The sequence below is a fragment of the Ambystoma mexicanum genome, chromosome 8 (genome assembly GCF_040938575.1).
Source record: "Ambystoma mexicanum isolate Mex_15411 chromosome 8, UKY_AmexF1_1, whole genome shotgun sequence".
Taxonomy (NCBI): Eukaryota; Metazoa; Chordata; class Amphibia; order Caudata; family Ambystomatidae; genus Ambystoma; species Ambystoma mexicanum.
In genome coordinates this window covers 1,069,814,449-1,069,831,391 of record NC_090929.1, presented here as the reverse complement: position 1 = coordinate 1,069,831,391, position 16,943 = coordinate 1,069,814,449, and the positions used below count along the sequence as shown (strand labels likewise).

The window sequence follows — 16,943 nt, the reverse complement described above, 5'->3', positions numbered from 1 at the left end:
AAGTCACAACTGGACATGTGTGGTCTTGTTGATTGGTTCCGGTAGACACCCAAAGAGCAATCAGATGGAATATCAGAGTGAGGCACTCCACTGACATACAGTGTCCACACACAGACATTTCCCGCCACAAACTATAGATTCCCCCAGAGCCCAGCCGATAGCCCTTCACTAATGCCTTCCTCGCCCATGCATGTGAATCCTGCCCCCCCAAACCTGCAGTCCCTCCTAGCCCTGAACACATGAATCTAGCTCCTCCGCAGCCCACGTTGCAGAGGCAACCTACACCCACCTGCAGCACCCGCCCCAACCCAATCTACATCCCTCTGCCTATCTTCTTCGTTCTCCTGCTGTGGCGAAGAGCTGTGAGTGCACTTGGGTTTCTCTGATCGTATCTGACCCCGCCCTTCTACAGCTGCAGTTTGCCCAAGAGGAAGCACTATCTAAGAGCCTCCAACTCTTTTTTTCTCTATGTCCCGTAAACTCTAGAGCGGGCATTTCATAAGTTGGGTGTGAGCCAGCCTTCTAGTTCCAGATGAGATACAGGTGCAGTGTTTGTAAAGGACGCATGACCAGGCGCATCGCTGTCACATCCTTCTGCTTCTCATTTCCTGCGGATATTACAAAGTGTTCTCTGGTTCTAAGACTGGCTTTTGTGGGTATCCTTCGTCACCCCCATCCTTAGTCCCTGCAGATGCAGAAATAAAATAGCATATCCAACATATGCAGTAGTAGATACCCTACACACGGGTTGCTCCTAAACACTGGATCAGTTGTAATTGTAATTGTTTATCTGTAAAGCGCTTATACACAAGTGAAGTGCTTCAAAGTGCTTCAAGGCGGGAAAGGAAACAAGGGAATACAGTCGTAATTCTTAGGCCTTGAAGATTCTGAATGATCCAACAACAATAACTAGCATACTAGGCCAAATGCATATCTACTAGTGTAATGCGTGATAAAGAGTGAGTTACTAGCAATGAGAGGCCCTTGGGGAGGGTATACTGTGGAACACAAGGATAACTTGGGTATTCAGTGTGAGATTAACCAGTAACAACATAACCCCAGTACAACCGATCCCTGGGCTTCAGGCTACCTTCCTGCACATGATGTGTCCCCTGGGCAAGGGATTCCTATGAATATGGCGATGGATAGTACTGGGCCGGAAACCCCATGGCACAGGACAATCCTGGTCATTGGATATCCCGCGGTGCTGCATTGCCCTTTCACTTTCAAATCATGCAAGGGTAGATTGCCATTCCTGGTATTTTAGGGCGCTCCTCTCCCCCAATTCTATTATAAAGTGCTGTTGCCTTACCATCTGACTTCGTCTTGAGGCGGTTGGTTCAGGCCGCAAGGATGCAGGTTCTTTCTGCCGTAACATATAGTTCTTGACTGTCTTCAATGTCAAAGTGCCTGTGACGCTAGCACGTTTTAAATCGGCCTCATAACCTCCACACAGGAAGTCACCATATGTCTGTCAGGATATCTTCACATGTCTACGTAATAACTATGTATATCGTATTCAGCGTTCCCTGGACGAGTCGCTGGTATCTTCCCCTTCACCTCAGAAAGCCATCACTAAGGCACTCTTTCTGACTCGCAAGGCTTTCTGTGTGTGCTACGCAATTGTCCTTTGGAGGCCAAAGACTCTTTCCCTTTAAATCACCAGAGGCTGAATGAACATTGTTGTCCTTTGTGAGCCAAAGAAGGATAGTGATTGTAAAATCAATTATTTTCTTGCCACAAATATATGCAATGGTCTTTGTGGTGGTATGGAGAAGGGGTTTTCTCTGTAGCCTCATGTAATTCACGTTACAATGTTGCTTCCAAAGAAATATCCCTAAATTCTTCACAACGAGCAACCTCTGAATCCCTTTTACCTTGGCCAAACAAGAGGGTGAGGAAAGAAATATCAAAAGGGCATTGAACAAAAGGCATTGTGGGTTCTGTTCTGTGTGTAGACCGCAGGGACAATGTATAGTCGACCCAGGCTTTTTTTGAACATTTAGGAATTATGTTGGGTTCAACCAGTATTTGACGTGATTATGCTAGCATTAGCAGACGGCAACCTGTAAAACTACTGTTACAGGTAAGTAACTTTTACTTACTTCAAAATTGACTGAATAGTGCCAAGAGCCTAATGGAGCATGTGCTATCTTTTTCAGGAATGTACCAACCCATGCTGCAACGCTACCACGTGCAGGTTAAAGAACGGTGCGGAGTGTGCACACGGGGACTGCTGTCACCAATGCCAGGTGTGTGCATGAGAAATGCAATGACCAGTGGTTAGTGTGTGAACGGGAACTCTTATCATGAATATCACTCAGGAGCAGTGGAAGCTTCCAGCACATACAGAGCACAGTCAGCAATATGGCAAGCTTCCCTCACATACAGCACAAGCAATGTAAAGCACTGCTGTAACAGTGCAATTTGCACTCAAGCGCATAAAAGTACAGCAGTGGCAGCACTGGTGCAAGCTTCCTTAACACACAAAACACAAGAGTGCAAGATTGCTCACATGCAAAACAGACACAGCGCATGAATTAGAAGTTCAGGTTTGCCCCCACATACTCCATAGGAAGAGTAGGGGTTGCAGCAGTGCAAGCCTTCCTCACACACTAGAAGTGGAGAGTACAGCAATCTTTCCTCAACAGCAAAACTGGTGCAACACAGACAGCAGAGCAATGAAAGCAACCCTCCCATACTGACCAGGGAACCACACAGGCAGCACTGATGGAATTCTGCAGCAGTGCTATCCTAATTCACAGGTACATCATTGGCCTCAGCATGAGGTAAAGCCTTCCATACACACAGACTCAATGCATTAAAGACAGTGGGAGTGCATGCTCTCCTGCAATACAACAGGTACATCAATGACAGGAGCCGTGCAATGTATCTGCACTCTCTGAACAAATATAGCACACACCAGAGGAGCACAAGCTTCTCTCATACACTTTACAGGTATGCAGCCTCCCCACTCACAGAGAGCTTGTATACAACAGGTGGTAGCTTGGTCAATTTCCTCCACACACACAACACGTGCAGCATGGGCATCAGCTCCAGTACTGGAGGAAGGGAGAGGGCTGGGGGGGCTACGCCTGGATCCCCTCTGGTGCCCAGTGCATCCCCCACCCTCCCACTGGCCCCCTGTTATCTGCCGCCCTGGCACCAAAAACTGCCTCGCTACTGATCAGCTCTGCACACTTTGCTATCACACAGTGGATACACCTCGTATGCTGTATCGCCATTTGAGTCTCTTCTGACAGAATTAATTACCATGTGTCAGTGCCAGATTAAACCCAGTGGAGGCCCCTAGGCAGGCAAAATGTCGGGCCCCCCTTGAAAATGATCTCCTATTATGTTTTTTATTTTCTGCACCGCTTTGTTTTGATCCGTTGTCGTGGGGCCCCTAAAAGGAGTGGGGCCCACAGGCCACTGCCTATTTGCCCTAATGGATGATCCGGCACTGCCATGTGTTCCACTTTTCGGCCACAAGCCTGTGTGCCTGTCAGGCGTGAGGCTGTATATTCATGGTGCCTCTTTTTGCCCATAGATTCGCGCTGTGGGAGATGTCTGTCGCCGCAGCCAGGGCGATTGTGACCTTCAGGAGTATTGCACCGGCAAATCCGCGGATTGCCCCAATGATGCCTTCAAGGAGAACGGCTCACCCTGTCGCTCGGGTGGGGGCTACTGCTACAACGGGGCCTGCCCGTCCCATGCGCAGCACTGCAAGACCTTGTGGGGCCCAGGTATTGTTCTATCCCTCCACCACTGCTGCGTCACCGCATGCGGCCGTGCTGCAGCAGAGAGTGAGACATGTTTCCTTTCGCCCCGCAGGTGCTCAGGTGGCCTCCGATCTCTGCTTCCAGAACAACGTCCAGGGCGTCCGAGGGTTCAACTGTCAGAAGAATGGGCGCGTGTACAAGGCCTGCAACCGCAAGTATGTACCTGAGGTGGTAGCACCATTGCTTTCATGCCTCATGTGTTAAAATGCTCACTGAGCCAGGGGATTTTGGAATGCCTACATTGAAGGCCTGATTCACCAAAGCATTTTATAATGGCGCAATCCCATAGGAAAACATTCTGTGAATCAGGCCCTTAGTCTTCTTTAAGCACGCTGTGTGTGAACATATGCAGATCGAAACCTAAAGTCAAACAAAGGCAGGGTGACCAGATTTATTTTCAAAATAATAAAAAAAGGGCAGGGCCATGAACATAAAAGAAGGACTACCATGGTAGACCCTCCTGTCTCACTTCTTCCCGCATGTGCACGCAATATTTCCAGGGCTGAACTGATATCCTGCAAATAAACTGTAAGGTTTTGATTTTTTAAGTAAGCATGCCATTAGCAATGGAGCTTTTGTTCTGATTAACATTGCCCGCTGTTCTATGTATTGGGCTTCCATGCCAGTCTGTCTGGCTCAGATTGGTAATGTGAATGGTGGGTACGTGAAAGGTTGGTTGTTCTAGCCCATCCTGGGATGTCTAAGGGATGCAAAGTAAAACATTAATTGTTCTGCTTCTGATGTGTGCTTGGTTTATAATTATTGCCAACCATTAATATTCAATTATTTCATACTGCTAGTAGTGGTGACCTTCCCTTTATCCAAAAACGGGGACGTGGTTTATAAATTAAAAACACCCTCGGACGGGGGGACAAGAGGGCCTAATTGCGGGACTGTCCAGGCAAAACCGGGACGTCTGCTCACCCTAAACAAAGGGGTTGCAACAACACCGGGCTCATGTTTCGGTAGTGGGCTCAGATTGCAGTACATTACATAGGTGCAAGCTGAGTAATGCAAGCATTGGCAAAGCCAACCGTTTTGGCTTTTGTGTAGGCGTGGGAAAGGCCTTTCACAGGCACTGCCACAGTGGTAATAACTGACTATTGATGGTAGCAGTTGCAAAATCGTGGGGTACCTGGGCATACACTATAATTGCCTGGCAAATGCCTAATACTTATAAACAAGATAAAACTGTTGGCTTTGCCAGTGCTTGTTTTTACCAGGACTTCAGTGAAACGCACGCATAGTGTTAATAAAACGAGTTGCTGAGGGCAAATCTTATTAAGGCATTTCTTTTACAGCATGTGTTTTCAGTTTCCATTAAGTCAGTAAATCTCAGAAGACTGCTTTAAAAAAACTCTAGCAGGCCCTTCAAGCTCAAAGCTTGATGGTAAGGCTTGATTAAAGCAATGGGCCCATGTTTGTGCTTTATATAATTGATTGTGATGCATTACTCTTATATGTATTATATGTTGAATTCATATGATCTTCTATTGATTCACTATTTGCTTACTGTGGAACATGCTAAACATACTTACCTGGTGTTGGATAATGAATGGCAATTATCAGACCTAATTTAAATGTTGTACTGGCCCTGACGAATGACTTTTCAGTGTGAAATGCATAGGCCCTAAGTTGCATCTGCCTCTAAATTGATGAGAATACTATTAACTAAGAAGAAAAATACCTACGAATAAATGGAATTGAAGTCTTTTTACTCGAACTCCTTTTCCTCCATTTCAAAGAACATTACCTCCACGTCCACTCTTCCTCGTCCCAGTACTTACCTCATGAGGCACCCGCCTCCGACACAGGACCTTCTTCTATTTCTTCTTATTTCTATAACTCCTCCCCCACACCCACGTCACTTAGTTTTAATTTTTCCTGCCTCTGGCAGGTTGGGCTTGTTTTTTCTTCCCGGCGCGGGGCGCTGAGGAGCTCCGAATGCTGGCCCCCTGGTGGGGCTGCGTGGCGCGGCCTTTGGCTCCTTCAGGTGTGGCAAGACTCCTGGGTTCCCTGCGGGGCTTGGGACCCGGTTGAGTCAGGCTGCCTTGCCTGGTTTCTGCTGGGCTTTGGCCAGCGCAGGGCATCGTGGCCCGGGTTCTGGGAGAACGGACCCGGGTTAAGGTAAGGAGAAGGGGGGCATGTTTTTCCTGTTGCATGGCCATGCTGCATGGGCGGCTGTGCACGGATTGGCGGCTCCTTTTTCTTGTTTGAGCCACGTGCTTCGGAGGAGGGTGGGCTCCTCCTCTGGTGCTGCAGGCATGTTGTCATGGGAATTAATTGATGTTGTTCCTATTGGTTGTTGTTCTTTCTGGCCTCTATTTGAATGTGGTAGAGGCACGTTAGCAATTGTTTGTATGTGGAGCCTTGGTTCGGTGTACAGGGGTCTTTGGTGAAGCAGGCTTCCTTGGTCACTGTTTTTGAGCTTACTCAACATGGGAAAACATTCTGCAAAGCGCAGGCATCTGGTCCTGTCTTCTTCTTCTTCGTCTTCCTCTTCTCCTGATTTATACAGAAAGAGAAAGAAGAAGGCTAAGTGTTTTTCCCTGACCAGAAAGGAGTTGAAGAAGCTGCTTAAGCATCGTAGAGGGAGTCGCACACGTGCTCATGGACACAAGCGCAGGTGTCTGTCTTCCTCATCCTCCTCTTCTTCTGGCGCTGAGTCATCGGCCTCTTCTTGTTCCTCTTCAGCTGATGCTGAAGGGAAGTATCTGGACAGGGAGGGAGTGGAGGAGGTGCTGGCTCAAGTTGGGGATTGCATGGGATTTTCAGAGCCCCTGGTGCCGGTGGAGGGGGCCGACCCTTCTATTCGCCAGTATAGGCATACACCTAGGAAGGGGTTTCCATTGGTTTCCGATATCCGGGAAAAAATCCTCCGTGAATGGCATGACCCGGAGAAGATTGCAATGCCCCGCTTCATGTCCAAACTTTACCCTTTGAAGGGCGAGACTTTGCTGTCTGATCCAGTTGAGGTCGACGATATCCTCGCCAGCCTGGTGGGTCGCTCCTCTATGTCGGCCGAGGAGGCGGCCGTCCGGGATCCAGTGGACCGCCGAGTTAATTCCGGCCTTAAGAAGGTTCATGCAGGGGCGCATCTGGCCCTTCGAGCAAATGTCTATGGTTCCTACACGGCTGAAACAGTGTTGAATGGTTTCAGGGAGTTGAAAAAGGCTGTCAATGAAGGCTCTGATTGTGCCCCTTTGCTTACAGACATGCAGAGACAGGTTGAGTTTTTGGCCGATCTGGCTTTTGATGGGGTGCGTGGTTTAGCCATGACCATGGGGGCTGGTATATCTGCCCGGAGGCATTTGCACCTAAGGGACTGGAAGACTGATGGGTCTCAGAAGGCGGCTGCCCTGAAACTTCCTTTCACTGGGTCCAGGCTTTTTGGTGATTGCCTTGAGGATAAGGTGCACAAAGTTTTTAGGGCGGACAAACATGCTGACAAACTTCGACGCAAGCCTCCTTCAACGGCCAAGAAATCTTCCTCTGGGGCTGGTCCGGTGACCAGCAGGTCTTTTCCTGGCTCCTCATCACATTCTTTTCAGAGAGCTAGGGGGGGTCGGGGTCCTCCACACTCTTCACGTCCTGGGCCGGCACCTAAATCCTGATGGTTTGGAATTGCTGGTGGGCGGGCGGCTCCGGCAGTTTTTTCCAGTATGGGAAAGGTGGTGTTCCGACTCATGGGTTCTGGACACAGTACGATGGGGGTATCGAGTGCATTTCCTGTCTCCTCCTGTCCAGCATTGCATGGTTCGGACTGTGGTTCCCAGGTCTCGGCTCAAGAGGTTGGCCATGGACGCCGCACTCTCTGAATTAGTGTTGAAGGCAGCCATCATGCCCGTTCCTCTCCCTGTGCAGGGTCAGGGGTTCTACTCACGGGTGTTCCTGGTCCCCAAACCTTCGGGGAAGTACCGTCTAATTCTGGACCTCAAAGCCCTGAACTGCTTCGTCCAAAAGGAACACTTCAAGATGGAGACTTTACAGAACATTCTTCCGATGTTATTAAAGGGGGATTGGATGACATCTCTGGATCTCCAGGACGCTTATTACCATGTGGCTCTCCGTCCCTGGCACATGCAGTTCTTCCGCTTTGCAGTGGGATCCCGACATTTTCAGTTCAGGGTGCTCCCGTTCGGACTGCGATCTGCCCCCAGAGTTTTCACCAAGCTGGTGGCTCCCCTGGTGGCGCACTTACATCTGCGGGGCATTCAGATATTTCCCTACCTGGACGATTGGTTGATCAAAGCGTCCTGCCGGCAGACTGTCATTTCTCATCTCCGTTTGGTCTTTCAGGCATTGCAGAACTGGGGTTTCCTGGTGAACTGGCAGAAGTCCCAACTGGAGGCTTCTTAGGATCTAGTTTTCATTGGTGCACAGGTTTGCACCAGGATGGGGAAGGTGTTCCTGTCCCTGGAGAGGGTCCGTCGCTTGCTGACTGTTCTGGGCAGGGTTCTCGGGAGGCAGTATGTCCCGGCCCGCCTATTGCTGAAATTGCAGCGGCACATGGCTTCTTGCGTGTTTCTAGTTCCCTGGGCCCGTCTTCATCTACGCCCCCTGGTGTCCTACCTTCTCTCCCACTGGCTCCCTTCATCTCAAGCTTTCGAGGCTTTGATTCCGGTGTCTCTGGCGCTGCGGGTCTCCCTGCAGTGGTGGTTGAGGGTTCCGAAACTACGGGCTGGGGTGTCCCTGATCATTCCTCCTGTGACCACACTTACTACCGACGCCAGTGGAAGGGGCTGGGGAGCTACGTTGGGAGTCCTCTCTGCTCAGTGGTTGTGGGATCCGGAAGAGAGCCATCGGACATCCAATTGGTGAGAGTTGTGTGCCATTCTCCGGGCTCTGGTGTACTTCAGGAGGTTGCTGATGGGCCAGGCAGTTTTGGTCCGGACGGACAATACGACAGCTTTGGCTTACGTCAACCGCCAAGGTGGTTCCGGCCGCTCCTTGAATGACCTGGCAGCTCAGATAGGTGCTTGGGGGGAATCACATCTGGTGTCCCTGGTGGCTTCACATATCAGGGGGGTGGACAATGTTCGGGCGGATCTACTCAGCCGCCGGTTTCCCTCCTCGGTGGAACTGGTCCTCTCGACCCAGGTTTTTGCAGAGATCTGTGTCAGGTTCGGGACCCCTATTCTAGACCTGTTTGCGTCTCCAGCCTCAGCAAAAGTTCCCCTCTTCTGCTCTCGTTTTCAGACAGAGAGTGCGTGGGGGGTGGACGCCCTCTCTGTGCAGTGGCCTCAGGGTCTCCTTTATGCTTTTCCACCTATTCCTCTTCTGCCTCGGGTGGTTCAGCGCATCAGAATATCCAGGGTGACTGTATTGTTGTGCGCTCCGTACTGGCCCCGCCAGAGTTGGTTCCCCTCTTTGTTGGAGCTTCGGTGCCAGGAGCCTTGGCTGGTTCCGAAGTGGCCTTGTCCCCTTCTTGGGGAGCGACGGTTGGGGGTCCGCCAGATACAATGGGCAGTGTGGATATTGCACGGGCTAGGCTGATATCTCAGGGGTTTTCTGGTCCTGTGGTGGATTCCATAATGAATGCTCTTAGACCCTCCACTCTGAAGGCTTACGGCAGACATTGGAGCCATTTCCGGGACTGGTGTGGGCGGTCTGGGATTCCCCCCCTGCGTTCTGGCCTCCCCGCTATCCTTCAATTCCTCCGGGATGGGTTTGACAAGGGCCTGGCGGTTTCCACGCTTCGCTCTCAGTGGGCCTCCATAAAATTCCTTTTGAGGGACTCTGATGGGCACTTGGATGGGGAGGTGTTGGTGGGGAAGTTGCTCAGGGGTTTTTATTCTTCCCGTCCTTGTACTTATAAGGGGCTTCCTCCTTGGGATCTCCCTCTTGTCTTAAAGTTTCTTCAAGGGCCTCCCTTTGAGCCCATTTCCGAAATTGATATGAAACATCTGACGCTGAAGACTGCTTTTCTGATTGCCATAACTTCTGCCCGTAGGCTTGGGGAGATTGGGGCTCTGTTATGTCACCCCCCTTTCCTGAGGGTTCTGCCGGACTCGGTGGTGCTGAGGTGTGATCCGAAGTTTCTCCCTAAAGTTGTTTCTCGTTTTCACACCTCTCAGGATCTGGTTCTCCCTGCCTTTTTTTCAAAATCCGCAAACGCCAGAGGAAGTGGCTTGGCATAACATTGATGTGCGGCAGGCGGTGTTGGAGTACTTGGCTAGAACTGCCCCTTTCCGCCGCTATGACAGTCTTCTGATTACTTTTTGCCCGGCTGGGGCTGGGCGTAAGGCATCTGTAGTGTCCATTAGCCGATGGATCCGTCTTGTGGTCTCCATGGCCTATGTGGCTTCGGGCCTGCCTGTGCCTGCGCACGTTCAGGGGCGGTCCACCAGAGGTTTGGCAGCCTCCTGGGCCGATGCTAGGGGGGTTTCTCTACAGGAGATATGTAGAGCTGCCACTTGGGCTGATCAGAGCACCTTCATCAACCAATATAGGTTGAATGTCTCCCACTCAGGGTTGGTTCCTTCGGGGTTGGAGTTTTGTCTGTGGGGATGTAAAATTGGAGTTATTAAAGGTGTGTGTTTCTGCACTGTTTTGACTCTGTGTCTCATTGGGACCTTTTTCCCCATTTTTGCTTTGGTATACCTCATGCGGTAAGTACTGGGACAAGGAAGAGTGGACGTGGAGGTAATGTTCTGATTACTTACCGGTAATCTTCATTACTCCTAGTCATACTCTTCCTCGTCACAGTACTGACGACCCTCCTCACCCTCCCTGCGGGGAAGGTCCCATGCTACGGCTTGGTAATATGAAACTAAGTGACGTGGGTGTGGGGGAGGAGTTATAGAAATAAGAAGAAATAGAAGAAGGGCCTGTGTCGGAGGCGGGTGCCTCATGAGGTAAGTACTGTGACGAGGAAGAGTAGGACTAGGAGTAATGAAGATTACCAGTAAGTAATCAGAACATTATCAGCCAACACGTGTTTTTTGGAGTGAAGCCCACACGGCTGGCTTTGTAGCCAAGGTCTTTCCTCTTGCTCCACAGGTTGGGCCATCGCAAGGAGGCAATGTTGGCAGGTGCACCTTTCTCCAACACTTCTTTTTCAAATCAGGTAAACGGATGCTACCAGGTGTATGTGGAATTCTCATAAGCAAGGCAAAATACAATGATTAATAGGACGAACTGGTGTGTACTCTAGGGAGCTCCAGGACAGGCGAGTCTCCTCAGGTGTTAATGAGCACGAGTAGAGGAAAAAAACCCTGCCTCTCGCGTCAGGGGACTGACTTCCCAGGAGCGGAAGTAGGACTGTTTCCCACTACTCGTGAAGTAGACATGCGCAGTTTAAATCTGCTCCAGAAGTGAACAGTATGCAGTACAAAAGGGGACCCCTCAGCAAGGCAGGCATCCATTCAGCCCGCAGCTTCTGACAAAGAACGCATCTCTTGCATATGGGTGAATTCCCCATTGGGGGAATCCCACCACACTTTAGCGGCCATCTTTCATTGGGCTCACTTGAGTTTCCAGTGGGAGGTGCGCCATTCTCCCCTGCTATAGCTGGCAATTTCCCATGTAAATACTTGCCAGGGAACTGCCTCGGGCATTTAATCTCACTTGAGTAGCATAACGAGGGGGTCATTTAGAGGGGCGCCCGTCCTTTCAGCCAGCAGCTGGTGAGATTCACATGCAGCACTTTTCACTACAGCAACTTCTACTATGTGTTGCCTATGGTATTTTAGTGGGATTTCACATCTTTCATATATTCAGTTCACAGGGCTTCAAAGAGAAGGGAGATGCAAGCTCAATGCAGTCTTGTTGTTTGACCTTTTAACATAAGGTCAACGCCAAGAAATGCTGTGAACTCTCCTTACTAACTCCCACACCAAAAACAATATCTGTTCTATTTATAATCACAGCCACGAGCCCACTCCTACTGTTTGGCTTGAGAGTCTGACATTCTCGGGCCTAGAGAAATTTCCAAGCCTCTGAACTACGCCATTAAAAAGACACATGCAACTCTCAAAACAAGCTGGATCACAGAAAAGTCATGCGGCCCCTGTAAGATAGTGCCAGTGTCCCGTCAAGCCACAGGACAATATAAAAAGAATTCTGTAGGAGGGAGGACCAGCTGAGGCTTAATTGGGCCTCACAGGCGACTGAACATGAGTTAACATGGGGGATTAGCCTGAAGCAATGACGAAAGGCACCTCAAGACACAGATGCATTTGGCTCGCATTGTTACAAACACAGGATCACGGCTGAACTCGGTAACAAGAAGAGTCCAGAATATTTATAGGGGCAGGGTAGGGTAGTCTTCTATGGCCGGTAACGGCTCACCACCCCGAGCTATGGGAGGCACGAGCAAAGCGAAGGGCCTCGGCTCGGGCTGTGGGCCATTACAGGCCGTGTCCACCCCTCACCCCTCCTGGGGCGTGAAAGCCATTCGCACCCTTGGCTTCATCTGGGGTGCAAATATTTTTTTTTCACCCTCTGGAGATGTGCAGGCAATCTCGCAAGGGAAGGAAAAAAATGAAAAAAGATGGCCAACACCATAATTCCCTTTTCCATTTCTATGGTGGGGGTTGGGATCGGAAGGAGCACAGGGACTGGAGCCCAGCCCAGCAGGCAAGGTGCAAGGGAGGAAAGAGGGGTGAGGAAGGAGGGGTGAGAAAGGGGGTTGTTGGTTTTAGGGGGTGGGGAAGCAACAAGGAGTGGCTCCCTGTTGCTTCCCCACATAAAAAAAAGAAAAAAATGGCACCACCAGGGCCTTGTGTGGATGGTACATAGGGCAGAGATGTATATTGTCACCCACTGTTCCAACCATCTGATATGCCAATGGTCCTTCCCGAGTGCGAATTTAACATAATTTCTTTTGTTGCATTGCTGGCTGTGAGTTGGGGCACGGGTAGGCAAAGCAGGGATGTAAGTATTGACCCTGCCTGCTTTGCTAGATTCAGGCCCTGAAAGAGCACATTGAGTGTCAGTAGAGGATCCAGGAATGCCAGCAAAAACCATCTCAACGGCCAGTGCTTGAACTACAAAGCTCTGCTGATATGCTAAAAGGGTCATGCTTTCTCCTGTGCAGAGACGTCATGTGTGGGCAGCTTCACTGCATCAGTGGGGATGACCTGCCCATTACCCGCTGGAAGTACTGGATCAAGCTGGGAAACGGGATAGAGTGTAATGTGGCCGAGCTGCCCGATGGCGAAAGCGAAGGCTCTGCCGGGTCCGACCCAGGGCTGGTGCCAACAGGGACCAAGTGTAACAAGGACATGGTAAGGGGCCCTGTCTTCCGAGGGACTCTGACGTCCCAAACAGCACCCCAGCCCCCTGACCACCTAGAGACAATGTTGTTAATCCTGCTCCCTCTATCTCCAGGTGTGCTTCGAGGGACAGTGCCAGGGGCTTGCCGTTTATGGTGCCAGGAACTGCTCCGCAAAGTGCAACAGTCGTGGGGTGAGTACGCGCTTGGATGGACAAGCATTGTCCAACATACCCATCCTGCAAACAAGCCTTTTTTAAATCTCTGAATGCATTTCTTTGGTGGAAGGGTATTACACAAATTGACCTTTTACAATTGACCCTTTGCACAATTGACCTAATTATAGTGGTCCTAATTGACTTTCTGCACAATTGACCTTTATATTATTTAAGTTATTTTTTATATGTATTGAGTTGGTTTTGGATTGTAAATAATATAAGGGGATTGGGTAGGGGGTTGCAGGGGTTTTTGGATTGGGTGAGGGGTTGCGGGGGGTTTCCCCCTGCATATATGTCCTAATTGACCTTATAAATTAGGTACATTCTCCCGAGGTCAATTGTGAAAAGGTCAATTAGTATACAACCGGAGGAATGAGCAGAACTTATTTGTTTATTTAAATGTTCCATAATGTATGTTTTTATCACATTGTAACCACAGTACTGGTTTGCTGTTGAGTTGGGGGTCGGCAGTGTTCATTCTCATCAGGGGGTGGTCTTGCTGGTCCGGATAGCAGTTGGTGCAGAGCCTGTAACCAGAATGAGGAGGGAAGGTGAGAGACCAGGGGGCTGCGCGAGACCCTTTGGACAGCAATGGGGAGCAAGGTGCCAGGGAAGCAAGCTTGATCATTCTAGCAGCGGTCAGGTGGCAAAAGAGTGGACAGCTGGGAGGCGGCCAAACATTAGCAGAAGACGAGGAGTGGAAGTGAACCACGCATGGAGCTGCAGTTGGAGAACCAGGGTCATAGACACCAAGCAATCTGCAAAACTGGAAAAGGAGGGGACTAAAGGGTGATAAGGAGATGTGTGAAAGGGGGCAACTGGGAAATGGGAGGATAACTTGAGGATGGGTCTGAGTCACAAGGAACAGAAAAGAGACTTTTAGAGAGTGAACATTGGGATGAAAGCACTGTATGTTGGAACTTGTGGGAACAGGTCCTAAAGCCATTGAGGAATGGAGCTTCGAGAAACCTTCTGCATGCTGGAACTTGTAGTACCCAAAAGTATTGTGAAAGCGAACACTGAACGAAGTGTGACAAGCTGGCACTTGCAGGACTAGTTCCAAGATACATTGAAAGGCTAACTGATGTGGACATGAAAATAAAGATAACGGACTGAGGCTGGATCTCAGATGTAGAGTTCACTGGAAGCTGTTAGAGACTGCAAAGAAAGAGGACTGATGCAAACAAAAACCTGGAGGAACATTTCCCAGAATCCACTGAGAGACTAGACATGAAGAGAATGAAAGCACGTTGGAACGAGTATGTAAAATTCCCAGAATCCATTGCTAGACTAATAATAAAGAGAAGTGTTGTAGACTGGAACCTGGAGGCAAGGTTTCTAGATTTTACAGCGGAAACGCTGAGAAACAGCCTTGTGATGACACACGATTAATCACTGAGTTCTGGCCCACCTTACGAAAAACAATTAAATAGCATTTTCATTAACTTTGACCTTTATGTTTTTGTCTAATGACATCTGTTAATGTAAAAAAATATGACATGGAAAGCACCAGGGTTGGAATCTTCTAGAGGTTCTGAGACTGCTTCTTTAGGGCCCCCAGCAGACAATTCAGGGGATGTCAGGGCCCTGCTGTGTGCGGTCAAATGTGTTGTCTGTAGGAGGGCGAGTGCCCACTACAACCTCAGGAGTTGGAAGTTGGGGGCCTTCAGGATGACTGTGATTTTGCCAGAAAAGGAGAGGTCCCAATCTACCAGGACCCTCAGCCGAAGTTTCATTTACTGTTGCAAGTGAGCGGGCTGCTCTCCGTTCTTAAGGCCATGCAAATGGCGCCCTAGATCAGATTGTTTGGCCAGTAATCAGCTCTCAGTTTTGGATCCCTTCAGTGACAATTCACTCTTCATAAGCCAGCAGTGCGTGTTCCCAGGAAAGTCTGTGATCCCATTTTAGAGTATAGGACATTGCTCCCTTTGGAGTATAATTGAAATTGCAGTTGGTGCTGGGCGAACAAGTCTGCCAAGGGCCACGTTTAAAGGCTAAACGGCGGTACCAGCAACAACAATAACCCTTGCGGGAGCCCACTAGTGAAACATTTGATTATTGATAGGGAGGGCCTGATGACTACGATGGAAAGGACCCGATCGATCGGAGTGGCAAGGCTGAGACTCCTGCCCACTTCTTAGATCATGGAAAATCATGTGATCCCTGGATTATGTTCTCTTGATAAATTGAGATCGATTCGAACTCTCAAGGCTATCCCTACACTCTGAGGTGGTCTGCGGGCCGCTGGCATCTCTGTACCCTGAATGGAGGCCATGTTGAAGGCTGTTCGTTGACAAATGGTGTTAAGGTTGGCAGGGGACCTCACTTTCCAAAATGTTACTCGGAGAAACCGGGGGAGGCGATGGGATGCTAATTGATGAGCTGCTTGGGGACTGCTCTTCGTTTCTTCGTTACAGGGGTATTGTTTACGTTTCCTGTGGACTGAGCTCAGTGGTAGGGAATCCTTCAGGATCTCCATAAGGTCAGGCGCTAAGGTGTCACCATGGTTTCTGATGATTGATGCCCAGCACGGCTCAGCGGAAGATCGGAAGCTTTTATTCTTTTAAGCCACTTGCATTGCTTGGGGACGTTCATAGTTGGTTAGGAATGTGTGGGCCTTGGGTGGTTTGATGGGTCTGTGAAGGGCTTTTCAAGGTTGTTTCGAATAAGGGCTGGGTGGATCTTCTCAATTTTCTGAATTTGTTTGGGACAAACAGATGAACCCCAGTGTATTTCAAGGGGGCTCAGGTTGCAGCCGGTGGCTCACAGCTTTGACCCCCACATTAGAGACTGACTCACTTGAGCCTTGGGTGCCCTGGGAACCAACATATTAAACATGGTAATCAAGATACAGCCACGAGCAGTAGAGAGGCACGCCACGCCACCTGATGGCAGCCTCGACTCTTGAGATGTGTGTGATCCTCCTGCCAGTGTGCTCCCAGCTAAAAGCCTGTGCTCTGGTGGAGCACTCACTCATGGATATCGGATATGGGCTCTAATCCACCTTGATCACATTGTTCGATCCTGGGCATTTATTTCTGTGATTTAAAAAATAAGATGTTCTGCTTTAAAACATGAGAAATTAAAAAATCACTAGTATCCATGCTTAAAAATGAATCCTGTAGGATTTTGTGAAAACTGCAGCTTTGGCTTCTGTTCAGGATGCTGACAGGAGAGTGACTCTTCCAGAAGATGTGGCACACATTAAGAAGGAGAACCCAGGCTGACTAAGCGAGGCTCCAAGGCGATGTTCTGCAGACTAAACTGTTTCATATAGAACATGATGAATATTGTGAAATGAGACATTGTTCTTCCCGGAAAATGTTAACCACAGTCATGTCCTCATGATGTCAGGCAGAGATGGGAAGGATCACGTGGACATGGGGAGAGTTGCTCGAGTCTGCCAGGGCTGCTTTATGACCCTGCTATATGACCACTCCGCCTGGGACCGTATCAGTCACATGAGGCTCACCACTGAAGGAACCAATGGCCTAGGGCATGGCCAGTCACATGCCGAGATCACATCTGAAAGGACAATCGTGGCCGGCACCGAGTCAGTCACGGGCCAGATATATGTCAGTAAAAGTCTCTAGCACTGGGGAGATTCAGTCTCATGCCAGGCTGAATTCTGAAAGGCCGGTAGGTGTGGGGTAGAGTGGGTTGCATGTCAGGATATGCCTCATAAATGAGGTAAAGGTAAAGCAGTGAAAGAGCACATCATATGCC

General features: G+C 49.5%; 1 protein-coding gene across 3 annotated transcripts in view; it reads left to right on the top strand.

The window, feature by feature from the left end:
- ADAM8 (ADAM metallopeptidase domain 8) overlaps positions 1 to 16,943 on the top strand; it is a 212,902-nt gene that overhangs the window by 159,478 nt on the left and 36,481 nt on the right. For all 3 annotated transcript variants that reach the window (XM_069611055.1, XM_069611054.1, XM_069611053.1), the window contains exons 13-17: positions 2,163 to 2,252; positions 3,551 to 3,746; positions 3,835 to 3,937; positions 12,823 to 13,012; positions 13,116 to 13,193. In XM_069611055.1, coding sequence (XP_069467156.1) covers positions 2,163 to 2,252; positions 3,551 to 3,746; positions 3,835 to 3,937; positions 12,823 to 13,012; positions 13,116 to 13,193 — 657 coding nt within the window. The remainder of the gene's footprint in view (positions 1 to 2,162; positions 2,253 to 3,550; positions 3,747 to 3,834; positions 3,938 to 12,822; positions 13,013 to 13,115; positions 13,194 to 16,943) is intronic.